Source organism: Oncorhynchus masou, chromosome 3 (assembly GCF_036934945.1).
Source record: "Oncorhynchus masou masou isolate Uvic2021 chromosome 3, UVic_Omas_1.1, whole genome shotgun sequence".
Classification (NCBI taxonomy): Eukaryota; Metazoa; Chordata; class Actinopteri; order Salmoniformes; family Salmonidae; genus Oncorhynchus; species Oncorhynchus masou.
In genome coordinates, this window is record NC_088214.1 from 40,433,147 (window position 1) to 40,458,979 (window position 25,833).

The 25,833-nt window shown below is 40.7% G+C and overlaps 1 protein-coding gene across 2 annotated transcripts in view; it reads left to right on the forward strand.

Moving 5' to 3' along the window:
- Positions 1 to 25,570, forward strand: part of LOC135516594 (ATP-dependent zinc metalloprotease YME1L1-like) — a 51,262-nt gene extending 25,692 nt beyond the window's left edge. The window contains exons 4-18 of one of the 2 annotated variants that reach the window (XM_064940941.1): positions 1,387 to 1,485; positions 3,717 to 3,823; positions 4,016 to 4,166; positions 4,591 to 4,674; positions 5,422 to 5,592; positions 9,793 to 9,945; positions 10,161 to 10,293; positions 11,380 to 11,442; positions 11,579 to 11,691; positions 12,319 to 12,474; positions 15,432 to 15,583; positions 15,886 to 16,012; positions 17,734 to 17,807; positions 19,283 to 19,369; positions 21,748 to 25,570. In XM_064940941.1, coding sequence (XP_064797013.1) covers positions 1,387 to 1,485; positions 3,717 to 3,823; positions 4,016 to 4,166; positions 4,591 to 4,674; positions 5,422 to 5,592; positions 9,793 to 9,945; positions 10,161 to 10,293; positions 11,380 to 11,442; positions 11,579 to 11,691; positions 12,319 to 12,474; positions 15,432 to 15,583; positions 15,886 to 16,012; positions 17,734 to 17,807; positions 19,283 to 19,369; positions 21,748 to 21,891 — 1,814 coding nt within the window. In that variant the 3' untranslated portion in view covers positions 21,892 to 25,570. The remainder of the gene's footprint in view (positions 1 to 1,386; positions 1,486 to 3,716; positions 3,824 to 4,015; positions 4,167 to 4,590; positions 4,675 to 5,421; positions 5,593 to 9,792; positions 9,946 to 10,160; positions 10,294 to 11,379; positions 11,443 to 11,578; positions 11,692 to 12,318; positions 12,475 to 15,431; positions 15,584 to 15,885; positions 16,013 to 17,733; positions 17,808 to 19,282; positions 19,370 to 21,747) is intronic. The other variant, XM_064940943.1, reaches the window with a different exon arrangement.
- Positions 25,571 to 25,833: the final 263 nt, after the last annotated feature.

A 25,833-nucleotide genomic window follows, 5' to 3' on the forward strand; every position in this document is an offset into this window, starting at 1 on the left:
CACTGTATCACAATTCCAGTGGGTCAGAAGTTTACATACACTAAGTTGATTGTGCCTTTAAACAGCTTGGAAAATTCCAGAAAATTATGTCATGGCTTTAGAAGCTTCTGATAGGCTATTTGATATAATTTGAGTCAACTGGAGGTGTACCTGTGGATATATTTCAAGGCCTAACTTTAAACTCAGTGCCTCTTTGCTTGACATCGTGGGAAAATCAATAGAAATCAACCAAGACTTCAGAAAAAAGTTGTAGACCTCCACAAGTCTGGTTCATCCTTGGGAGCAATTTCCAAACACCTGTACAAACAATAGTACGCAGGTATAAACACCATGGGAACACGCAGCTGCCATTACCGCTCAGGAAGTTGCTGTCTGTGTGGGTGGACCATTTCAGTATGTCTGTGATGTGTACGCCGAGGAACTTAAAACTTTCCACCTTCTCCAATACTCTCCCGTCGAAGTGGATAAGGGGGTGCTCCCTCTGCTGTTTCCTGAAATCCAAGATCATCTCCTTTGTTTTGTTGACGTTGAGTGTGAGGTTATTTAAAAGACACCACTCTTCGAGGGCCCTCACCTCCTCCTTGTCGGCCGTCTCGTCGTTGTTGGTAATCAAGCAAAAATGTCCCAGTTCTTCCATGGCCTGCATACTGACCAGACATGTCATCCATTGAGCATGTTTGGGATGCTCTGGATTGATGTGTATGACAGTGTGTTCCAGTTGCCACCAATATCCAGCAAATTCACACAGCCATTGAAGAGGAGTGGGACAACATTCTGCAGGCCACAATCAATAGCCAGAACAACTGTATGAGGCAAATAGCAGCCACACCAGATACAGACTAGTTTTCGGATCCACACCCCTACGTTTTTTAAGGTATCTGTGACCAACAGCTGCATATCTGTGTTCCCAGACATGTGAAATCCATAGATTAGGGCCTAATGAATTTATTTCAATTTACTGATTTTCTTATATGAACTGTAACTCAGTAAAATCTTTGACATTGTTGGATGCTGAGTTTATATTTTTGTTCAGTATATGTGTGTATATATAAATTCTAATGAAATTTGCATTGTGTTGTATTATGTAGTGTTTTGTGTATATATATTTTTTGGTGTGTGTGTTTTGTTTACTGTTTGCCCCCCCCCCCATAATTGGGGATCCTAATAAAATATAAAACACCAAAAATGCATGTTTTTGCATAGCACCGATTTGCTGTATTTTATGGAATTAATTGTGTATCGTTTATATGAACATGTTTATTTTAAGACAGAGAATCACGAATATGTGGTTATAAATGTAACTAAATCCTAAAAGGATTGTCTGAAGTGAAGAAGACCATTTGGGTTGAATATGTACATCAAACTCTCCTTATACTGTCTTTCTAGGGTCCTTTGGTGGCAAAATTGGCATTGACTCCCCTGTTTTCTGCAGACAGATCCCCTCACCTCTTCAATCCATTTTCACAGAGCTCCACTACTGGCCAGGTAACAGAAATTCATTCTATTCTATAATCTATTTAAGCTTAAAGTGCCCGGTGCAGTTACTTGCTGACTGATAATATGCTTAAATTACTTATTTTATTAATTTCCCAACGTTTTGTAAGTCAGAGCACAAAAGACTAGCCATTCTTGGCTTCTGTTTAATAAACATGTCTCTGGCTTCATCCACTGGTCATCTGCGTCATTACATCACATTTTGTCTCCTCTTTGCCACCTCACGTCAAGGGGGTGGTCCTTAGAAAAGCTGCTCTTCCGGTCCAAACCTCCCGATTCCTATTCATAGCTGTATGATAAAGAATGCGACCTACACAATCAAACTGAAAAGTATATAAGTAATTTTGTGTGGAAGTCAAAAAGTGTATATATATATATTTTTTTATGTCGGAGACAGACAAGCACATCAGTAGAACCAAGAAAAAAGTTAAATGTTCAGAGTGCATCTCCCCTTGTCGATAAGGTGGACACACGCTGTTTAAATGGCCAAAATGTTGATTTAGACTTTCACAAATTTCACACATTTTGACTATCACTTATGTCATGATATTTTGGCTAGATGTTCCTAAAACTAGACATATAAAGCAGCAATATATATCAACTAGTGGACCTATTTATTTATTTATATTTATTGAGTGGATGGTCAGGGGGGGGAACTTAATTATGAATCATTTGTAGACTCCAAGAAGCCCAAACAGATACAACATTTGACTAAGCATAATCATTTCAAATCTTTCATACATTTTGTGTATCATCACATACTGTATATCTCTCTATTATATGTGGGAATACTTTAGGACAGATTTCCAAAATTGAAATCACTTGGAGATGATTTGCTGGTGTTTTTACAGTCTTATGTCCAACAATCCAAATAATAATAAAACAGTTCCACTTGTTTTTCTCAGAAAACTTTGGGGGCCAAATAAAATCACTCGCAGGGCAATTTTTGTTTACAAATTATTTCAATTAAAAAATGTTTTCTGAGCAAAATAATAATAATAATTTGATATAGATATCTGCCAGTTAGTTGGGGAAGGCTTGTTAATTCACATGTCATGAATTCACTATGATATCATCATATTCAGCCTGGTCTCAGATTAGATGTAACATAGTAAATGTAAATCCGGGACACTGAAATTAGTACGATATCTTATGGTTACTTTGGTAGGCTCCAGAGTGGCACAGCGGTCAAAGGCACTGCACCTCAGTGTTAGAGGCATCACTACAGACCCTGGTTCAATTCCAGGCTGTATCACATCCGCATGTAATTGGGAGTCCCATAGGGCAGTGCACAATTGGCCTAGCATCGTCCGGGTTAGGGTTTGGCCAGGGTAGGCTGTCATTGTAAATAAGTATTTGTTCTTAACTAATATTAATATCATATCTTATGAATTCTTTATTGGTGGGCAGGTAGCCTAGTTGTCAGAGCGTTGGACTTGTAAACGAAAGGTTGCAAAATCAAATCCCCGAGCTGACAAGGTAAAAATATGTCGTTCTGCCCCTGAACAAGGCAGTTAACCCACTGTTCCTAGGCCGTTATTCAAAATAAGAATTTGTTCTTAACTGACTTGCCTAGTTAAATAAAGGTCAAATTAAAAACACATAATGGGTGATGGACATCCACAAATTAATACATACCATACAAAATGCTCTGAGACCATGTTGTCATATTTGGATTTGATTGATAATACTTTTATTATGTACTAGATATGGTTTGAAAAGTGTTTTTTTTCCCTCAGACATAAATAAACAATTCCAGGTGAAAGCCAAAGTTCATAGCTTTCAGGGGGGGGGGGGACACTACGACATTATTCAAAATATTCCCTTCTTTCTAGATTGATGAACACAGCTATAGCAAAACAGTGCAAAACGTCTGTCAGCTCAATAGTCTATTCTATTGTATTGCAATTAAGTGACTAATAAATACTGAGCAAAAGTCACAGCTTAGGACTCCTGTAAATGCAATTCAATGTCAACAGTGGCAAGCTTGTGAGAACAGATAGAAACCTGCATGGGAGCCTATTCTACTCCTTGCTATTGGAATATTTTAGAGGAATAGTTCATGCAATGAAATGTTGGAGGGCAGGATGTTTTTTTATATTGTTTTACAATCACTCTCCCATGTGAGTGAACGCCTGAAGTGCATTCAAATTTTCCAAACATCTTATAAATGTGTAGTTTGATTTTCTATATGTTAAACATATGTGTGCCCTTGTTTCCAGTGTGGGTCCAAAGCCGAGGCTTTAAAACTCTAAGGAAACACAAGCGACTGCAGGCAGGCTTTGAGCGTCCCATGGAACCAGATGGCTTTACCCCATCTTTTATGAAGGTGAGACCCCGGGTTTGTCTGTACTCTGTCACTCTATGGAAAGAGTATGTCACACCATACCAAAATGTGTTAAAATGTTTTATAACAGAAAACAAAAACAAGCATTTCCTCATTAGACAAGGAAGGATCGTACCTTCCAGTTTTGCAGCCTGGATGCATTGTAAACATCTATGACTCTGTTGTCTCATGGAGGGCCTCCTGACGCGTGATAAGGGGATGGAGGTGGAAACCTTGGACAAGCTCCTGAAGAGCAAGAACATTCCAGATGGGCAGCAAGATTCTTTTAAGACTGGGTTTGCCGAGGGATTCCTAAAATCCCAAGCGCTGACACAGCGCAAACAAGGCAAGTGTATACACACACACACACACAACGCTACAGAACACCACACTACACAATAAGACCAGGGCCATGCACACTGAGACACAACATGGCTAAACATTTTGAGATGGAATACCAAAACGCAGTTCTCAGTGGACAGGCTCAGGTAGTATCTCCTTCGTTTCACAACATTGTCTCTTGTTTCTTTCCTTCTAAATATGAACTAGGTCTGCGTTGCCTCCCATAATGTTGGCTGTTAGCGGATTCAGAAAATGAAAGTCTACCGTACTCTCCTTGCAGTGAGCATTAAATTACCAACGTTTCAGCCCGCAGGCCTCGAAGGCCTGCATTGATAATTAAATGCTCACTGCAGCAAGAGATAAGTGTTGTCGACTTACATTTTTCTTGAAAGCGGATTGAAACACACATTCTCTCCCCTTCTCTACAGATTCTCTGAGGAGGACGAGGTTTATACTGCTGGTCCTGCTGCTGGTGGGACTCTACGGCCTCTCCAAGACCCCCTTCCTATCGGGTAAAGGCTCCTTTTTCATTTTATTCATATGCATCTCTCTAATCAAGCTCAAAGACCTTCACTCTGGCATGCAGCTTGGTGTGTACTTTTTAAAGGAAAACTCCACCCAAAAACTATTGGTATACAGAAATAACCCCATATGATGCAAAATGCATCATACAGGGATGATTTATTTTAAAAGTTACATATCTTGAAACTTGATTGCAGACAAGCAAAATATTTTGGGCCTATGTCAACAATGGACGAATGAAACAAATACCAAAAGTTTGGGGGGTGGAATTTTACTTTAAAGTCACAATCTGGAGTTTGCGTTTTAGCCCAACTGCACTCCTCACTGCAGAGGGATGGGCCTGGAGAAGTGTAACCACTGTCAACTTCATATGCAGTCCATGAGAGTAACATGATGGTTTATGATGCTGTATATTGTCTGTTTAAAGTTCCATTCTTCATAAATAAATGGGCAGCCTATATAATGTATTTAAATGGCAATTGAACAGCCTCCCAGATTGAGCCTTAACTTTTTGCTGATGCATTCAAATTTGCTGTGCATTCTTTATGTGCATCAATTCTGATGATGAGTAATCGAGAACTTGATGTTGTGATATTGATGCTAATTGTTTCCATCGATTTACTTTACTGAATGCTTTTTAAAAAACAGTGATTTGTTGGGGGGAAAAAACCATAGCTAAGAATGTGTTTGCATCCAAGCAGTGTGATTTCGAACCTTAATCTAACCATTCTGGACAGTGCGATTCCGAACCACATCAGGCCTGGACTCGGTGGACCCTGTCCAGATGAAGAACGTGACATTTGAGCACGTCAAGGGGGTGGAGGAGGCCAAGAACGAGCTGCAGGAGGTGGTGGAGTTCCTCCGGAGCCCAGAGAAGTTCACCGTCCTCGGAGGGAGACTACCGAAAGGTGCAGCAGACCACTGAGCTGTTTTATAATAAGAATATATTCCATTTAGCAGACTCTTTTATCCAAAGCAACTTAGTTAGTCATCCTTGCATACATGTTATGGTCTTTAGTTGATCAGGATTGTGTTCTTTAGGCACCAAACAAGAAAAACATTTACAGAAAGGACTACCTGGATTTGTTCAATAAGAAACGCTCACATTTGTTTTCCGTTGCAAAACATTTCGAAAAAAAAATGTTCTGTGTCCTAATGAACAAGACCCAGGTTTAGACTGATTTAACAATGCTGAATTCAAGAAGTTGCTTAGGCAGGCAGCCAGGCACACTATCCTCCTCTGATGGAAGATGAAAATTAAGAGGTAGGGTTTCAGGGGCTAACACATAAACCACATGCATATGACACATACAGTACCAGTCAAAAGCTTTGACACGCCTACTCATTCATGGGTTTTCTTTATTTTTGACTATTTTCTACATTGTAGAATAATAGTGAAGACATCAAAAGGCCAGCCAGTAGCAAACACCACAGTGATAGGGGACAGGTGAAAAGGACTCTGGAAAACCAAAAAGACAACTTATCATTTCTCTCATCCGTGTTGACATTACATTAAAGAGTAGCCAACAGAACGCAATGCACTTATCTTGTTTATCATTACACATTTTCAACCCCTCCTCTTAAATGTGTACATGTTTCAAGATATTAGATTAAAATCAACTATTTTAACTATTATTAATAATAGTTAGACAGAAGCACATACATTTCTTGCTTGGGATGAGGCATCATCCTGTCTAGCCTGAGAAAGTGATCTTGTCTGAGAATGAGCACCCAGAATTTAGACCATCAAAACTATGAAATAACATATGGAATCATGTTGTAACCACAACATTGTTAAACGAATCAAAATATATTTCATATTTGAGATTCTTCAAAGTAGCCACCCTTTGCCTTGATGACTACTTTGCACACTCTTTGCATTCTCAACCAGTTTAACCAGGTAGTCACCTGGAATAAATTTCAATTAACATGTGTGCCTTGTTAAAAGTTAATTTATATGGAATTTCCTTCAGTGAGTCCCCATTTGAGCCAATCAGTTTAGTTTTGACAAGGTAGGGGTGGTATACAGAAGATAGCCCTATTTGGTAAAATTCCAAGTCCATATTGTGGCAAGAACAGCTCAAATAAGCAAAGAGAAATGACAGTCCATCATTAGTTTAAGACATGAAGGCCAGTCAATCCGGGAAAATTTCAAGAACTTTTAAAGTTTCTTTAAGTGCAGTCGCAAAAACCATAAAGTGCTATGATGAAACTGGCTCTCATGAGGACCACCACAGGAAAAGGAGACCCAGATTTACCTCTGCTGCAGAGGATAAGTTCGTTAGAGTTACCAGCCCAAATAAATGCTTCACAGAGTTAAAGTAACAGACACATTTAATTAACTGTTCAGAGTAGACTGCGTGAATCAGGCCTTCATGGTTGAATTGCTGCAAAGAAACCACTACTAAAGGACACCAATAAGTAGAAGAGACTTGCTTGGGCCAAGAAACATGAGCAATGGACGTTAGATGGTGGAAATTTGTCCTTTGGTCTCAGTCCAAATTTGAGATTTTTGGTTCCAACCGCTGTGTCTTTGTGAGATGCAGAGTAGGTGAACGGATGATCTCTGCATATGTGGTTCCCACCGTGAAGCATGGAGGAGGAGGTGTGATGGTGTGTGGGTGCTTTGCTGGTGACACTCGATGATTTATTTAGAATTCAAGTCACACTTAACCAGCATGGCTACCACAACATTCTCCAGCGATACGCCATCCCATCTGGATTGTGCTTAGTGGGACTATAATTTGTTTTTCAACAGGACAATGACCCACCACACCTCCAGGCTGTGTAAGGTCTATTTGACCAAGAAGGAGAGTGATGGAGTGCTGCATCAGATGACCTGACTGCCATTCTCCCAACCTCAAACCAATTGGGATGAGTTGGACTGCAGAGTGAAGGAAAAGCAGCCAACAAGTGCTGAGCATATGTGGGAACTCCTTCAAGATAGTTGGAAAAGCATTCCAGGTGAAGCTGGTTGAGAGAATGCCAAGAGTGTGTAAAGCTGTCATCAATGCAAGGGTGGCTACTTTGAAGAATCTAGAAAGATATTTTGATCTTTTTGGTTACTACATGATGGCATATGTGTTATTTCATTGCTCTGATGTCTTCACTATTGTTCCACAATGTAGAAAATAGTAAAAATAAAGAACAACCCTTGAATGAGTAGTTGTGTCCAAACTTTTGACTGGTATTGTACATACATACAGACGTGCGTGCCTACGTACATACATACATACATACATACATACATACATACATACATACATACATACATACATACATACATACATACATACATACAGTGGGGAGAACAAGTATTTGATACACTGGCGATTTTGCAGGTTTTTATACTTACAATGCATGTATAGATCTGTAATTTTTATCATAGGTACACTTCAACTGTGAGAGGCGGAATCTAAATCAAAAATCCAGAAAATAACATTGTATGATTTTTAAGTAATTCATTCGCATTTTATTGCATGACATAAGAATTTGAACACCTACTAACCAGTAAGAATTCCGGCTCTCACAGACCTGTTAGTTTTTCTTTAAGAAGCCTTCCTGTTCTCCACTCATTACCTGTATTAACTGCACCTGTTTGAACTCGTTACCTGTATAAAAGACACCTGTCAAAACACTCAATCAAACAGACTCCAACCTCTCCACAATGGCCAAGACCAGAGAGCTGTGTAAGGACATTAGGGATAAAATTGTAGACCTGCACAAGGCTGGGATGGGCTACAGGACAATAGGCAAGCAGCTTGGTGAGAAGACAACAACTGTTGGTGCAATTATTAGAAAATGGAAGAAGTTCAAGATGCCGGTCAATCACCCTCGGTCTGGGGCTCTATGCAAGATCTCACCTCGTGGGGCATAAATGATCATGAGGAAGGTGAGGGATCAGCCCAGAACTACACAGCAGGACCTGGTCAATGACCTGAAGAGGGCTTTGGACCACAGCCTCAAAGAAAACCCTACGCCGTCATGGATTAAAATCATGCAGCGCACGCAAGGTCCCCCTGCTCAAGCCAGCGCATGTCCAGGCCCGTCTGAAGTTTGCCAATGACCATCTGGATGATCCAGAGAAGGAATGGGAGAAGGTCATGTGGTCCGATGAGACAAATAGAGCTTTTTGGTCTAAACTCCACTCGCCATGTTTGGAGGTAGAAGAAGGATGAGTACAACCCCAAGAACACCATCCCAACCGTGAAGCATGGAGGTTGAAAAATCATTCTTTGGGTATGCTTTTCTGCAAAGGGGACAGGACGACTGCACAGTATTGAGGGGAGGATGGATGGGGCCATGTTTCGCGAGATCTTGGCCAACAACCTCCTTCCCTCAGTAAGAGCATTGAAGATGGGTCCTGGCTGGGTCTTCCAGCATGACAATGACCTGAAACACACAGCCAGGGCAACTAAGGAGTGGCTCCGTATGAAGCATCTCAAGGTCCTGGAGTGGCCTAGCCAGTCTCCAGACCTGAACCCAATAGAATATCTTTGGAGGGAGCTGAAAGTCCATATTGCCCAGCGACAGCCTCGAAACCTGAAGGGTCTGGAGAAGGTCTGTATGGAGGAGTGGGCCAAAATCCCTGCTGCAGTGTGTGCAAACCTGGTCAAGAACTTCAGGAAACGTATGATCTCTGTAATTGCAAACAGGTTTCTGTACCAAATATTAAGTTCTGCTTTTCTGATGTATCCAATACTTATGTCATGCAATAAAATGCTAATTAATTACTTAGAAATCATACAATGTGATTTTCTGGATTTTTGTTTTAGATTCTGCCTCTCACAGTTGATGTGTACCTATGATAAACATGACAGAACTCTACATGCTTTGTAAGTAGGAAAACCTGCAAAATCGGCAGTGTACCAAATATATGTTCTCCCCACTGTACGTACATGCATACATACACACACACTCTCATCATATGCTGCTGCTACTCTGTTATTTATTCTTACTCTTATCTATTCTGATGGCTAGTCACTTTATCTCACAGCTAATTACATATCTTATTGTTTACTTCCACATTGGATTTCAGTCTTTTATACAGTAATACAATATGAATAATTTATAGTTGTTTATATCTTGTGCACTCTCTCTCTCTGTAGGGATCTTGCTGGTTGGCCCCCCTGGCACTGGGAAGACTCTGTTGGCCAGAGCCGTAGCTGGAGAGGCCGACGTCCCCTTCTATTACGCCACCGGTTCGGAATTTGATGAGATGTTTGTGGGGGTTGGAGCCAGTCGCATCAGAAACCTCTTCAGTGAGTCCCATCTCATCTTCAAGTCTCACCCTATTCCTGGCTTCAACCCTGAATCTAATAATGTACTTTTCCCAGTTAATTATTATTATTTTTTTACCCAAACCTGGTTGCGAAAATGTTTACAAGCTAGATGATATTGTGTCATCATTGATTCACCATACGTTTGAGACCCTGCCCTAGACAACCCAATCTCTCTATACATTACTTGTCTGCAGGGGAAGCTAAAGCCAACGCCCCATGTGTGATCTTCATTGATGAGTTGGACAGCGTCGGAGGGAAGAGAATCGAGTCTCCCATGCACCCTTACTCCAGACAGACCATCAACCAGCTACTGGCTGAGATGGACGGGTATGTTTTCAATGTGTTCTTCTGGGTTGTGTTCAATGACAGTATACACTACCATTCAAAGTTTGGTGTCACTTAGAAATGTCCTTGTTTTTGAAAGAAAATCACTTTTTCCCATTAAAATAACATCAAATTGATCAGAAATACAGTGTAGACATGTTAATGTTGTAAATGACTATTGTAGCTGGAAACGGCAGATTTAAAAAAATATATATTTTTATGGAATATCTACATATGCGTAAAGAGGCCCATTATCAGCAACCATCACTCTTGTGTTCCAATGGCACGTTGTGTTAGCTAATCCAAGTTTATAATTTTAAAAGGCTAATCGATAATTAAAACCCTTTTGCAATTATTTTGGCACAGCTGAAAACTGTTGTCCTGATTAAAGAAGCAATAACACTTGCCTTTGTTACACTAGTTCAGTATCTGGAGCATCACTATTTGTGGGTTTGATTACTGGCTAAAAATCGCCAGAAACAAAGACCTTTCTTCTGTAACTCGTAAGTCTATTCTTGTTATGCGAAATGAAGGCTATTCCATGTGAGAAATTGCGAAGAAACTGAAGATCTCGTACAACGCTGTGTACTACTCCCATTACAGAACAGCGCGAACTGGCTCTAACCAGAATAGAAAGAGGGGTGGGAGGCCCCGGTGCACAACTGAGCAAGAGGACAAGTACATTAGACTGTCTAGTTGGAGAAACAGACGCCTCACACGTCCTCACCTGGCAGCTTCATTAACTAGTACCCACAAATTCCATAAAAAATCTGCTGTTTCCAGCTACAATAGTCAATGTCTACACTGTATTTCTGATCAATTTGATGTTATTTTAATGGACAAAAAATAGCTTTTCTTTCAAAAACAAGAATTAATAAGTGACCCCAAAATGTGGTGTGTGTATATCTTTAAAACAGAGTGAAATAGAGATCTTCTACCTGAATTTGTCCAATAATAACACAGATTATTTGTTGCAAAATGTATTGCACTGTTGTGCCATACTGAACACTACTGTGGTGTAGCACCGCTGTTACTTTCTGTGGGGAGAAACCTGACTTCCCTTAACCTTGTCAAGTTTGTCGCCCACAGGTTCAAACCAAATGAAGGGGTCATCATCATCGGGGCGACAAACTTCCCTGAGGCTTTGGATAAGTATGTTAAGCTTTGTTCATCTCATAATATTACACAATCACAGGGCCTGTGTTGTATTAGTTTACATAAGTACAGAATGGCTTGCCATGTTAAAACAAACCTAGGCTCTCCCTCCTAACTGTCGCCCCCTCTCTAGCGCTCTGATCAGGCCGGGTCGTTTTGACATGCAGGTCACTGTCTCCAAACCAGACGTGAAAGGACGCACAGAAATCCTCAACTGGTATTTAAGGAAGATCAAAGTAGACCCTGGTATGTGAGCAACATCCATTTTTTTTATTGAACCTTTATTTAAGTAGGCAAATCAGTTAAGAACAAATTCTTATTGACAATGACGGGCGCCGCCCTATTGGACTCCCAATCACGACCAGACGTGATACAGCCTGGAATCAAACCAGGGACTGTAGTAACGCCCCTTGCACTGAGATGCAGTGCCATAGACCGCTGCACCACTTGGGAGCATGTGTATGTGTGATCTGTGTTGGCCATAGCTTGAGTCACAATTGGCCCAGCGTCGTTAGGGTTTGGCCAGGGTAGGCCGTCATTGTAAATAAGAATTTATTCTTAACTGGCTTGCCTAGTTAACTAAAGGTTCAATTAAAAAACTAAAAATAGACTATGGCTACATTTTTAAATAGACTACGGTGACATGCCATTTGGATACATGCTAATAGAATATGGCTACAAGCTAAAGGCTACCAACTAAAAGACAATGGTTATAAAATAATCTGCACTGGCAACATGCTAAATAGACTATGGCTACATGCTAATAGATTGCAATATGAGAATCTGCAATGGTAACATGCTAGTAAGTCACACTGTAGTTGACCTAGCTTCGCTGTCACTGTTCCTGCTTAACGACCTGGCTTCCTCATGCAGACATCGAGGCTGGGATCATCGCCAGGGGCACAGTGGGCTTCTCCGGGGCCGACCTGGAGAACCTGGTGAACCAGGCAGCTCTGAAAGCGGCGGTGGATGGCAAAAACATGGTGACCCTCAAAGAGCTGGAGTTTGCCAAGGACAAGATCCTCATGGGTGAGCACTGCTGTTGGAATAGGGAGAAAATAGAAATACACCCCCTTAATCACAAATCTGCCCTTACCCCTAGGCACTTGTTTAGATCTGAGAGGATATTAGATAGGTGCAATCTATATGGTGGTAGCCCGTCTTAGGCCAAGTGGAATTGGCACCGTATTGCCTACACTTTACATAGAACCAAAACCGGCTGCGCGCAAGCACCATTGTGCATAAATGTATTTTGTCCCCCCACACCAAACGCGATCACGACACGCAGGTTAAAATATCAAAACAAACTCTGAACCAATTACATTAATTTGGAGACAGGTCAAAAAGCATTAAACCTAATGGCAATTTAGCTAGCTTGCACTTGCTAGCTAATTTGTCCTGGGATATAAACATTGAGTTGTTATTTTACCTGAAATGCACAAGGTCCTCTACTCCGATAATTAATCCACACATAAAACAGTCAACCAAATCGTTTCTAGACATCTCTCCTCCTAGGCTTTTTCTTCTCTTGACTTTATATTGCGATTGGCAAATTTGATAAATGAGGTGCATTACCGCCACCGACCTCGTTCGTCTTTCAGTCACCCACCTTGGTATAACCAATGAGGAGATGGCACATAGGTACCTGCTTCTATAAACTAATGAGGAGATGGGAGAGGCAGGACTTGCAGCGCGATCTGCGTCAGAAATAGAACTGACTTCTATCTTTTTCCTTGGCAACGCAGACGCTCGTTGGCGCACTCGTGCAGTGAGTGCAATAATTGAACAACATAGATTTCTACATTTATTTTGCAAAACTCGCGCACGTGACACGAGCGGTGTAGTCAGCCTGTTGGCCTCGGAAACCCAGGATTCTCAGAGGAAGGTCCGAAATTGTTTTCAAAAGTCTTCAACCACCCAAGCCATAGACTCACTCTGCTACTGTCCGGCAAATGGTACCGGATCATCGGTTCTCGGACCAGCAGGCTCTGAAACAGCATCTAACTCCATGCCAAAAGACTGCTAAATAGCCATAAGACTGCTAAATAGTTAATTAAATGATTACACTGACTATTTACATTGACTCTATCTTGCACAGACTCTATGCACAGTCACAAGACTATACAGTTGAAGTTGGAAGTTTACATACACCTTAGCCAAATACATTTAAACCCCCTTTTTTTTTTTTTTTTTTTTTACAATTCCTGACATTTAATCCAAGTAAAAATTCCTTGTTTTAGGTCAGTTAGGATCAACACTTTATTTTAAGAAGGTGAAATGTCAGAATAATAGTAGAGAGAATAATTTATTTCAGCTATTATTTCTTTCATCACATTCCCAGTGGGTAACAAGTTTACATGCACTCAATTAGTATTTGGTAGCATTGCCTTTACATTCTTTAACTTGGGTCAAACGTTTCGAGTAGCCTTCCACAATAAGTTGGGTAAATTTTGTCCCATTCCTCCTAACAGAGCTGGTGTAACTGAGTCAGGTTTGAGGCCTCCTTGCTCGCACACACTTTTTCAGTTCTGTCCACAAATTTTCTATAGGATTGATGTCAGGGCTTTGTGATGGCCACTCCAATACCTTGACTTTGTTGTCCTTAAGCCATTTTGCCACATCATCAGAAATACTTTATTTACATAAGTATTCAGATCCTTTGCTATCAGACTCGAAATTGAGCTCAGGTGCATCCTGTTTCCATTGCTCATCCTTGATGTTTCTACCACTTGATTTGGAAAGGCACACACCTGTCTATACAAGGTGCCACAGTTGACAGTGCATGTCAGAACAAAAACCAAGCCATGAGATCGAAGGAATTGTCTGTAGAGCTCCAAGACAGGATTGTGTCGAGGCACAGATCTGGGGAAGGGTACATAAAACATGTCTGCAGCATTGAAGATCCAAGAACACAGTGGCTTCCATCATTCTTAAATGAAAGAAGTTTGGAACCACCTAGACTCTTCCTAAAACTGGCCGCTTTAGGAAATTGAGGGAGAAGGGCCTTGGTCAGGGAGGTGCCCAAGAACCCGATGGTCACTCTGACAGAGCACCAGAGTTCCTCTGTGGAGGAGGGAGCATCTTCCAGAAAGACAACCATCTCTGCAGCACTCCACCAATCAGGCCTTTATGGTAGAGTGGCCAGACTGAAGCCACTCCTCAGTAAAAGGCACATGACAGTCCGCTTGGAGTTTGTCAAAAGGCACCGAAAGACTCTCAGACCATGAAAAACATTGTTTCTCTGGTCTGATGAAACCAAGATTGAACTCTTTGGCTTGAATGCCAAGCGTCACGTCTGGAGGAAACCCTGCACCATCCCTACGGTAAAACTTGGTGGTGAATAAGAATAAGGCTGCAGCGTAACAAAAATTTGGAAGAAGTCAAGGGTTCTGAATACTTTCCTAATGCACTGTATATGTGTCCAAAATCTACATACTTTATCTCTTTTAGTCGTCCTAAGTTTACACTGAAAACATTTTTTCCATCCCATTTATTATTACTATTATTATATATTTTTTTACTGTTTGGACATAGGCCCCCGAAAAAACACTTAGGCGGCCCGTCAAATACTTTTCTATGTAGAAACAACCCTGTAAGATACAAAATGAATTCCGCATAGCCTATTAAAAGCGAGACACGGACCAAAGAAGAAAAAAAGTAAACAGAAGGAAATGCCGCTCCTAATTGGAAACAGCATTTCTACTTAGAGCCAATCAAATGTGAGCGCTGGATGCCACTGACTCTGACCACTACCATTCAAAATATAAATCCAAACCTGAATTGTGCCCAGACTTCCAATAGTTGAGTGAACGAGATGGGACTACATACACCTATACAATCCTCTCGAACCTTCCTATGGGTTTATTTGGCATACACCTATACAATCCTCTCGGACCTTCCTAAGGGTTTATTTGGCATTCAGGGACCGAATGCCTTCGAGCAGGAAATCAAGTGATTTATCTCTATCCATCTCTTCCCTCCCAAAGGCCCAGAGAGGAGGAGTGTGGAAATTGACAAGAAGAACAAGGAGATCACAGCGTACCATGAGTCTGGCCACGCTATCGTGGCGTACTACACCAAGGACGCCATGCCCATCAATAAGGCCACCATCATGCCCAGAGGTCCTTCCCTGGGTCATGTAAGTAAGACTGGAAATAGGGAAATTGAAATATATAGGAAACAAGATGGGTAGGGAACACAACATGGTTAGACTAATTTTATACTGGTTTCTTATATGAAGGCTATGACACAGAAATAAACCACGTTTTTTTCAGGAATCTGTTCTGCTGAGCATGCCAATATAATAATGCTTAATTCCCCCTGGGTTTATGTCTTGCAAATGAAATCATAGTTTTTTTATGTTTTTAGAATCGTCAAATTGAAGTGGTTGGTTTCGTTCGCTGCCAGGCCTCACTCCTCTTCCCCCACTGTCCATCCTAGGTGTCTATGCTCCCGGAGGATGACCGCTGGAGCGAGACGCGTGCTCAGTTGCTGGCCCAGATGGATGTCAGCATGGGAGGCCGCGTGGCAGAGGAAATCATATTTGGCAATGAGTTCATTACCACTGGTATGCAGGGGGATGTAGAGTTGGAGTAGGAGGGCAATTAGAGTACAGAGTTACAGTATACACCTTGCACAGTACTGTAGAACAATAAGAATTTTCCAGAAAACGGGATGGTGCATCCCGGTGTCGTGCTATGCCGGATTAAGTGATATGACATGCTATTCTATAAAATAATTTCTCCATAATTAATATCACCTGATTGAGCTAATCATGTAAGTGTAATTAACTAGAGAGTCGGGCACCACAAAATAATATTTATAGAGCTGTTATCTTCCGTATAAACTCTTAAAGACCTAGTAATATTTTACATCAATAGCAGTCAATATTAATCGTCACCTTAATGCAGTCTCATCTGAAAGTTGTAAATTCTTAGTTATTTGCACGAACCCTGGCTAACAATTTGAATCAGCAATACAACATTTTGTTTAATTATTTATTTACTAAATACCTAACTAATCACACAGAATTACACATACACATAATTAAATCATAACTTGATTACAAATTGCATCATAAAGGAAAACATCCTTAGCGGGCGGAACAGATATGACAGCTTGTTACACAAAAGAAAAGGGGTTGGGTTGAGTGAAGGAGCGGGAAGACTGAGGAACACAGGGAAGAAGCTGTGCTATCGCATACAGTATCTTATGCATTCTAAATTACCGCCCATTTGGAAAAGGAAAATGCAATAAATATTTACTCTGAGCTGCGCTTCGGTAGGTTGGTGGTAGATGGAAGGCCGTGTTGCCAAGCCGAGTCCTTTGAAGAATGTCTCTGGTTGTCAATTGGATACGTTGTAGTAACATCGTTGTCTTTTCCTTCCTAACCTGCGTTTGCAGGTGCGGTTGCTAACTCAACGGCTAGGAGGTATCACTTCTGTAGTGTATAAGAGTTCAAAGTTCATACCATTCGCAACCAAAACTCACGCTGATGTTTTGGCTTCGTTCTGTAGTTATTATATGAACCATTCTGACATAGGACCGTCGTCCTACATCCCCGGAACAGGAAGTTCTATTGTCGTCAAGGCTTTATATAGGAAGGGAGAACAGGGGTGTTTCATAGTTACATCTGTCTCTTCACGTGGGTGGGCCACTGAGTGAGCAGCCCTATCTTATGAAAACCCACATCTCCCATTTTAGAAGCTAAAATCACATTTCATCCCATCACAAATAATTTCATATTCAAACATTTAAATTGAACAACAATTCCATGTGAATCTGATAACTCTGTGTAGACTTTCCACTGTAGAGTTTCTCATCTTATCATTGATGAGAATGTCTCAGATGACAACCGAACTGACATATTCATTAAGTACCACCGCACATGTTGAATTGTTCGGATTACTAGAATATAGTTAATTTCCCCCCTCCTTCTGATGTTCCCAGATTCTCTATGTTAACCAAGGGTTTTGCAAATGTAACCTCAGTAGGGTAGGGGTAATCCTGGCATCCAAATGTAAAATAAATAACATTCAAGTTTTAGTGATCTGGTCATATAGCTGACACTTTTATCCAAAATGACTTACAGAATTGTGGAACATAAACAGTGACACATATGTTTTCAGTATATGTGACCCATGCAGGAATCGAACCCAGGTCCTTACTGTTGCCAGCACCATGCTCTGACTCACTGAGCCATTGGTATCTTTAATCCCGTTAATAATCTTCCAAGAGTCCAAGACTAAACAAAATATATGAAATACATGTTCATCTTGTTTTTTTTAGGGGCATCAAGTGACTTTGATGCTGCCACCAAAATTGCAAGAATGATGGTGACCAGATTTGGAATGTGTGAGAGGGTAAGTTATGTTTGTTCGGGAAAGAGGAAATTAATTAATGTCTTATACTGCATGAGCAAAGGCCTGCTGTTTGTGTTGTATGCCCGTCAATACTTACTACCTAGTGTGGAACCTTCACAAAGATCTATCTCTGTTTCTCAATTCAATGAGCTTCATTGGCATAAATGGTAACCACCCTATGTTGCAGCACTACATACAGTGCATTCGGAAAGTATTCAAACCCCTTCCCCTTTTCCACATTTTGTGGAATGTCCTTATCAATCTACACACAATAACCCATAATGACAAAGTGAAAACACGTTTTTAGAGATGTTTGCAAATGTATATTTAAAAATAAAATATACCTTATTTACTTAAGTATTCAGACCCTTTGCTATGAGACTCAAAATTGAGATTAGATGCATCCGGTTTCCATTAATCATCCTTGAGATGTTTGTACAACTTCATTGGAGTCCATCCGTGGTAAATTCAATTGATTGGACATGATTTTGAAAGGCACACACCAGTCTGTATAAGGTCCCCCAGTTGACAGTTCATGTCAGATCAAAAACCAAGCCACGAGTTCGAAGGAATTATCCGTAGCCCCCCGAGACAGAATTGTGTCGAGGCACAGATCTGGGGAAGGGTACATAAAAACATGTCTGCAGCATTGAAGGTCCCCAAGAACACAGTGGCCTCCATTCTTAAATGGAATACGTTTAGAACCACCAAGACGGTTCCTAGAGCTGGCCTCCTGGCCAAACCGAGCAATTGGGGGAGAGCACACAGACAAGACAATACAGATGTACCAAGCTTGTTGCACCGTACCCAAGAAGATTCAAGGCTGTAATTGCTGCAAAAGGTGCTTCAACAAAGTACTGAGTAAAGGGTCTGAATATGTGATATTTCTGTTTTTTTAATTTATACATTTGCAAAAATGTCTAAACCTGTTCTTGCTTTGTCCTTATGGGGTATTGTGTGTAGGTTGATGAGGGGGGGTAAATAAGGCTGTAACGTAACAAAATGTGGAAAAAGTCAAGGGGTCTGAATACTTTCTGAATGCACTGTATATATTGTGACAGTATATCTTTCTCTTTTTTAAATAAATAGTTTTTTTACCCACTTTTCTCCCCAATTTCGTGGTATCCAATTGTTAGTAATTACTATCTTGTCTCATCGCTACAACTCCCGTACGGGCTCGGGAGAAAGCCATGCGTCCTCCGAAACACAACCTAACCAAGCCGCACTGCTTCTTAACACAGCGCGCCTCCAACCCGGAAGCCAGCCGCACCAATGTGTCGGAGGAAACACAGTGCACCTGGCTACCTTGGTTGGCGCGCACTGCGCCCGGCCCGCCTGGGCGCGAACCCAGAGTCTCTGGTGGCACAGCTAGCACTGCGAAGCAGTGCCCTATACCATTGTGCCACCCAGGAGGCCAGCATATCTTTCTCACTCACTCACTCACTCACTCACTCACTCTCTCACCTGTGTTGTAGCTGGGTGTCATGACCTATGCCGACCAAACGAAACAGAGCCCGGAGACACAGGCTGCCATCGAACATGAAGTCAGGATACTTTTAAAGGTAAGTTTCCACATACATCGTCCTTCCAAGGCCCTGATTTGGTGCTCTTTGGCTTGTGGTTGCATCACCGCCTGGTATGGCAACTGCTCGGCATCTGACCGCAAGGCGCTACAGAGGGTAGTGCGTACAGCCCAGTAAATCACTGGGGCCAAGCTTCCTACTGTCCAGGACCTCTATACCAGGCGGTGTCAGAGGAAGGCCCTAAAAATTGTCAGACTCCAGCCACCGTAGTCATAAACTGTTTTCTCTGCTACCCCACAGCAAGTGCTACTGGAGCGTCAAGTCTTGGTCCTTAACAGCTTCTTCCCCCAAGCCATAAGACTGCTGAACAGTTAATCAAATGGCTACCCAGACTATTTTCATTGACACCCCCCCTCCCTCTTTTTACGATGCTGCTACTGGCTGTTAATTATCTATGCATAGTCACTTTACCCCTACCTACATGTACATGCCTCAATTACCTCGCCTAACCTGTACCCCAAGTATATAGCCTCATTATTGTTATTTTATAACTCTTTTTGTTTTACTGTAGTTTATTTAGCAAATATTTTCTTAAATCTTATTTTTCTTAACTGCATTGTGGGTAAAGGGCTTGTAAGTAATCATTTCACATTAAGGTTGTTGTATTTGCACTTGTTGTATTTGGCGCAAGTGACAAATAACATTTGATTTACAGAAATTAATTCAACCCCGCGTCCATTATCTTCTGTCAGATGGCATCATTCTAACAGGACACGCAGTTGCCATCTATAGTGGAACTCATCTCTAAAAATTGAGATGTTGCTTACCCGCTTAACACTAGTTCCTAATTCTGGAAATCATTCTGCTCTCCGTAGCTATGACGCCCTGGCTATTACAGCAAACCATGCTCGATCAGATGCGCAAACGTGCTCCAGCTAGCATCCTAGTGCTAGCTTGTTTGAATGGCCTTTACAGTAGCCAGTTTGACAGGTTGTTGATAAAGTTATGGGTTTTTCTCATAAATCAGTATGTATTGGACTATGACAGCTGGCACTGTGCCTCGCTAGTACTTTGTAACATTTGGCCAGCGCAATAACGTTGCAGCGAGAGCAGTCAGCTGTGCTGAAGAACTCGGCTCACTATAATCACAGCTAACATAACATACATTTGAAGTCGGAAGTTTACATACACCTTAGCCAAATGCATTTAAACTCAGTTTTTCACAGTTCCTGACATTTAATCCTAATAAAAATTCCCTGTCTTAGGTCATTTAGGATCACCACTTTATTTTAAGAATGTGAAATGTCAGAATAATAGTAGAGTGATTGTATTTCTTTCATCACATTCCCAGTGGGTCAGAAGTTTACATACACTCAATTAGTATTTGGTAGCATTGCCTTTAAATTGTTGAACTTGGGTCACACGTTTTGGGTAGCCTTCCACAAGCTTCCCACAATAAGTTGGGTGAATTTTGGCCCATTCCTCCTGACAGAGCTTGCTGAATGGTTGGCTTTAACAACAGGGGTTAATATGCCTGTCTGACATCAGATTCATTTTTTGTTTTACTTTTGCAATACCATCTCTCCTGTACCCTTATAGAATGAACGGTGTCCAGATGAGAAGTTCACTATTTCTGAGCCAGGCAAAATCACTCATCAGGGTCATTATCATATGTATATCCAAGTAAATGCCAATAGAAAGCAAACTAAAATGCGGCTAGTTTACTTTTATTCCATGTGCTATGTTTGACGTGATTGTTAGCTGAAGTTGGCTAGCTAGCAAGTGACAAGAACGTTAGTCAGCCTTCATAGCAAACATTTTTGTTAGAACGGACGAACAGAACTTTTGCATAATTAACGACTGGTTGCATCTGTGGCAACCTGCCCAAAAGAACAAACCAATATTTGACCAGACTGGTGGTAGAATGATATTGGTGGAAGAATGGAATTGTAGGAATTTTCTTATCAAACTCAATTAAAATATGTAATTCATTGTTAGTTTAATATGTTAACTGTTTTATAAAACCAACAAGGCATGCAAAATCGCGCTATGTGATGAATACAGTCACAGGTAAATGGATTGACTGGCTCTTCGTTTCATGTCGGGCGCCATTTACCTGTGACTGTATTAATCACATAGCACGGCCTCTTATGCCTTATCGCTTAAATATTAGATACAGGTTTATAGTGTTTTAAATCTGACTCATTTGAGGATGAAGGGGGGTTCAGTGGACGATGTCACCTTGGTAACATTTTCGAATGTTAGGGCAGCATATTGTGGTCAAATGTAGTTCTCAAACACTCATGGGGCAGCTAAAAATATCAGACAGATCAGTGCAGACAGCTGATGTGAGACAATGCCCCTAGCTGTGTCAAAATAATTTCCTGACTTTTCTGGTGGTTTGTGTGGTCCTCCAGGATTCGTACGAGCGGGCCAGGGCGCTCCTCAAGTCTCACGCCAAGGAGCACAAGAACCTGGCCACCGCCCTGCTGCAGTACGAGACGCTGGATGCCAAAGAGATCAAGATGGTACTGGAGGGCAAGGCCCTAGAGATCAGATGAGACTTCAAGGGTGGAGGCGTCACTCTGTTTATTGGGGAGATTGGGATGGGGTGGGGAGTGGAGACAAAATATGGCTGTGGATTAGGGTAGGGAAGCATAGGAACTGTTGGGACTGGCTTTTTGGAAGGTATTTGAACGTAAATATATGAAAATCAAGGTTTCAAGATAAAAAAATGATCCTATGTAAATATGTACGCTAACTACGCACACAGTCTTATCTTCCTGTTAATGTCTGGATAGTTGTTAGGATCCTTATTGCCGATAAAATGAGGATTGTGGGATTTCCCTTGAAATTGGTAGGGGCAATCAGCAGTTGCTGCATCCATTTTTAGATTTATAAATTAATGATATGTACCCATTTGATTCTTGAAGAATATAACTTGTAAATGCTGTTGTACCCCATCAGAACCCAAAATACAGAACCCAAAATATAAGCTTGTATTACGTCAATGTTTGTAAACAAACTAAATGTAAACAAACACTGTAAAGCCTAAAAATTGCCAGATTTACACATTTAGTTTTTAGTTTGAATGTATCCCATTGTCATATGACCTCTTTTTCAATGTACCCTGTCGGGTGTGTGTGTGTGCACATGTGTATGTGTGTTGAATGTTTTATGGCTAGTAAGTCCAAGTCCAGTGAGTCCATGCCCTGGCTCCTCAGAATTGTCTCTACCTGAGACTGTCAATCATGTATTTGTAATAAGGAATCTGATTCCCCCTAAATAGTCGGAACAACTTTCCCCAGGTTTACCAATATTCCCAGGTTTGTCTGAGCCGTGTGTGCTAGTTGCCGTTTCGAAGATGGCCTTTTGGGAATGTACATGTACCCGGAGTAGGGACTCTTTTGGACTTGAGCCACAATTAAAATGTGTCTTAGCACTTTGGTCAGTCTGAACACTTACTCTATGTATTTATGTTATCAAATATGTCAATGCTGTGTGTATATATAGATGGGAGTGCTGCTGTGCTTTGAAATTAGGCTTTTATTCACTTCATACTCAACGTTGGCAAATTAAGCTGCGACAGGCCATTGGATTCTCTGTTTTTGGATCAGATTAGTCCATCTATTTACTATGAAATACCTTAAAGTTATCTGGTTTCTAGGTCTAAACAATTGTAACAGTTAAACCTAAGAGACCCTACAACTCCTCATATCCTGGTTCACTCCCCACTACTGCTGTGTACTCTCTATTCACATCTGAGCACAGCTGTCTCTCTAGCATTACTTGAGTAGATCTGTGAATCTGTTTTTTTTTTTTTACATTTCCTCACTTTGAATGGTTTTAAGCACAGTAGCTCAGAACCTCACAGTGTAAGCAAGGACCGTCATACTAATTTGTTGACGTGTAGGCCTATAAGGAAAACGGTCAAATGCATCTGTAGACAATCGACTCAATCACTGCATTGTTGAAGCGATTATCTCCATCTTTGGTGAGAATTAACAGTTTTTACAGAATGCTTTAGGCAAGAATATTGAACTCCTTTTGAAATAATGTTGAGTTGGAAGCGTTAAGATTGTGATACAATGGAGGTTGAAAGCCATACCTTTTAGGGTGTAATAATGTTCTTTTAGAGGCAAAGTTTATTACAATGTCTTGCAAAAGTATTCATACTCCTTGGTTTTCTTCACATTTTGTGTTACAAAGTGGGATTAAAATGTTTTTAATTGTAATTTTTTGTTAACAATCTACACGAAATAGTAAAATGTCAAGTGGAAGAATATTTTTTAAGATTGATAGAAATTAAATAACTGAGGTGTATTCAGTCAATATACACATTGAGTATACAAAACATTAAGGACACCGGCTCTTTCCATGACCGACTGACCAGGTGAATCCAGGTGAAAGATATGATCCCTTATTGATGTCAGTTGTTAAATCCACTTCAGTCAGTGTAGATGAAGTGGAGGAGACCTGAATGAATTTCACCTGAATGGGCAAGACTGGTTTGTGTTAAGAACTGCACCACTGCTGGGTTTTTACACTCAACAGTTTCCCGTGCGTACCAAGAATGGTCCACCACCCAAAGGACATCCAGCTAACTTGACACAACTGTTGGAAGCATTTGAGCCAACATTGGCCAGCATCCCTGTGGAATGCTTTCGACACCTTGTAGAGTCCATGCCCCGATGAATTTACATTGTTCAATTCGTACGGGGGGTGGGACAACTCAATATTAGGAAGGTGTCCTTAATCATTTGTACACTCGGTGTATGTTAGAAACACATTTAGCAGTGACTACAGCTGTGAGCCTTCTTGGGTAAGTCTCTAAGAGCTTTACACATCTGGATTGTGCAATATTAGCCAATTAATTATTTTTATAATTCTTAAAGCTCTGTCAAGATGTTGGGACTCATGGCTAGACAAAAATGTTAGTCTTGCCATAGATTTTAAATCCGATTTAATTCAAAACTGTAACTTGGCCACTCAGGTACATTCCCTGTCTTCTTGGTAGGCAACTCCAGTGTAGATTTGTGTTGTAGGTTATTTTCCTGCTTAATGGTGAATTCTTCCCCCAGTGACTGCTGTAAAGCAGACTGAAGCAGGTTTTCCTCTAGGATTTTACCTGTGCTTAGCACCATCCCATTTCTTTTTATCCTGAAAAACTATTTGCTGACGTCAAGCTTACCCATACCATGATGCAGCCACCACCATGCTGGAAAATAAGAAGGCAGTTAACTCAGTGATGTGTTGGATTTGCGCCGAACATAAGGCTTTACATTTAGGCCAAAAAGTGTGTTCCTTTGCCGTTTTCTTTCTTTTCAGTCATACTTTATTCTGTATATTTGTATTCTTCTTTTGACTGTCGTTTAAGTCATTATGTCGTCATTACAATGTTGCTGATCCATCCTCATTTTTCTCCCATCACAGCCATTGAACTCTGTAACTGTTTTAAAATCACCAATTATCTCGGCTCAGGATATGACCCAGATGCAGACAAAGGAGAAGGAAGGTACAATACACAGAGTAGTTTATTAAACCACAGGAGGCAGGCAAAGGACAGAGATATTCCATGTCTGATTTGTTATTGTTACCCATCTTCCAATCGCTGCCCTTCTTTATGAAGCTTTCAAAAAGCTCCCTGGTCTTTGAAGTTGAATCTGTTGCTTGAAATTCAATACTTGACTTAAGGACCTCACAGATGTTGTATGTATATCGGGTACAGCGGAAGGGTGAGTCATCCAAAAATCTGGTCAACTCCTATTATTTCACACAGTGAGTCCATGTAACTTTATTATGTGATTTGTTAAGCCACATTTTACTCCTGAATTAATTTAGGCTTGCCTCAACAAAGGGGCTGAATACTGATGCAATGAATATATTTTTGTTCTCATTTTTATTTATCTTAAAAAAAAGACTATATATATAATCTTCCACTTTGACATTACAGAGTAGATTGTTGGGCAAAAATTCCAATTTATTTTACACCCCCCCAAAAATGTGAAGACATCCGAGGGGTCTTAACTTTTGCAAGGTACTGTACCTACTGTGTACCTCATTCCCAAGTGTATAACCAGTATCATTATGTGTAGGCCAAAACGCACATTTGAGTTTTTCTTGCCAAAGTAACACATTTTGAGCTCTCAATGATATGACAGACGTTGGAGGAATTTTTTGTGCAGCTCAAATAAATAAATGAACAGAAATGTAATAAACCCTACTATAATATTAACTGTGGTTTGTGGTTGGTTATCTGTTTGATTTACACACCTTTCCTGACATCAAAATTATGCATGTTCAACTTCAGTGTAGTTGCTACATGCTCAAAAAATGCTTGCCAGGAGATTCTGAACGTTGATACATAACCAGCTAACGGTTTGAGTAAAATGACAGCACCCAAGGTAAGTCGGAAATCAGCTAATCTAGATTTTTTTTTTACTTTATATTAAAATAAAAATTCTGAAAATGAGCATAACTTTAACTAAATGTCCCAATGTACT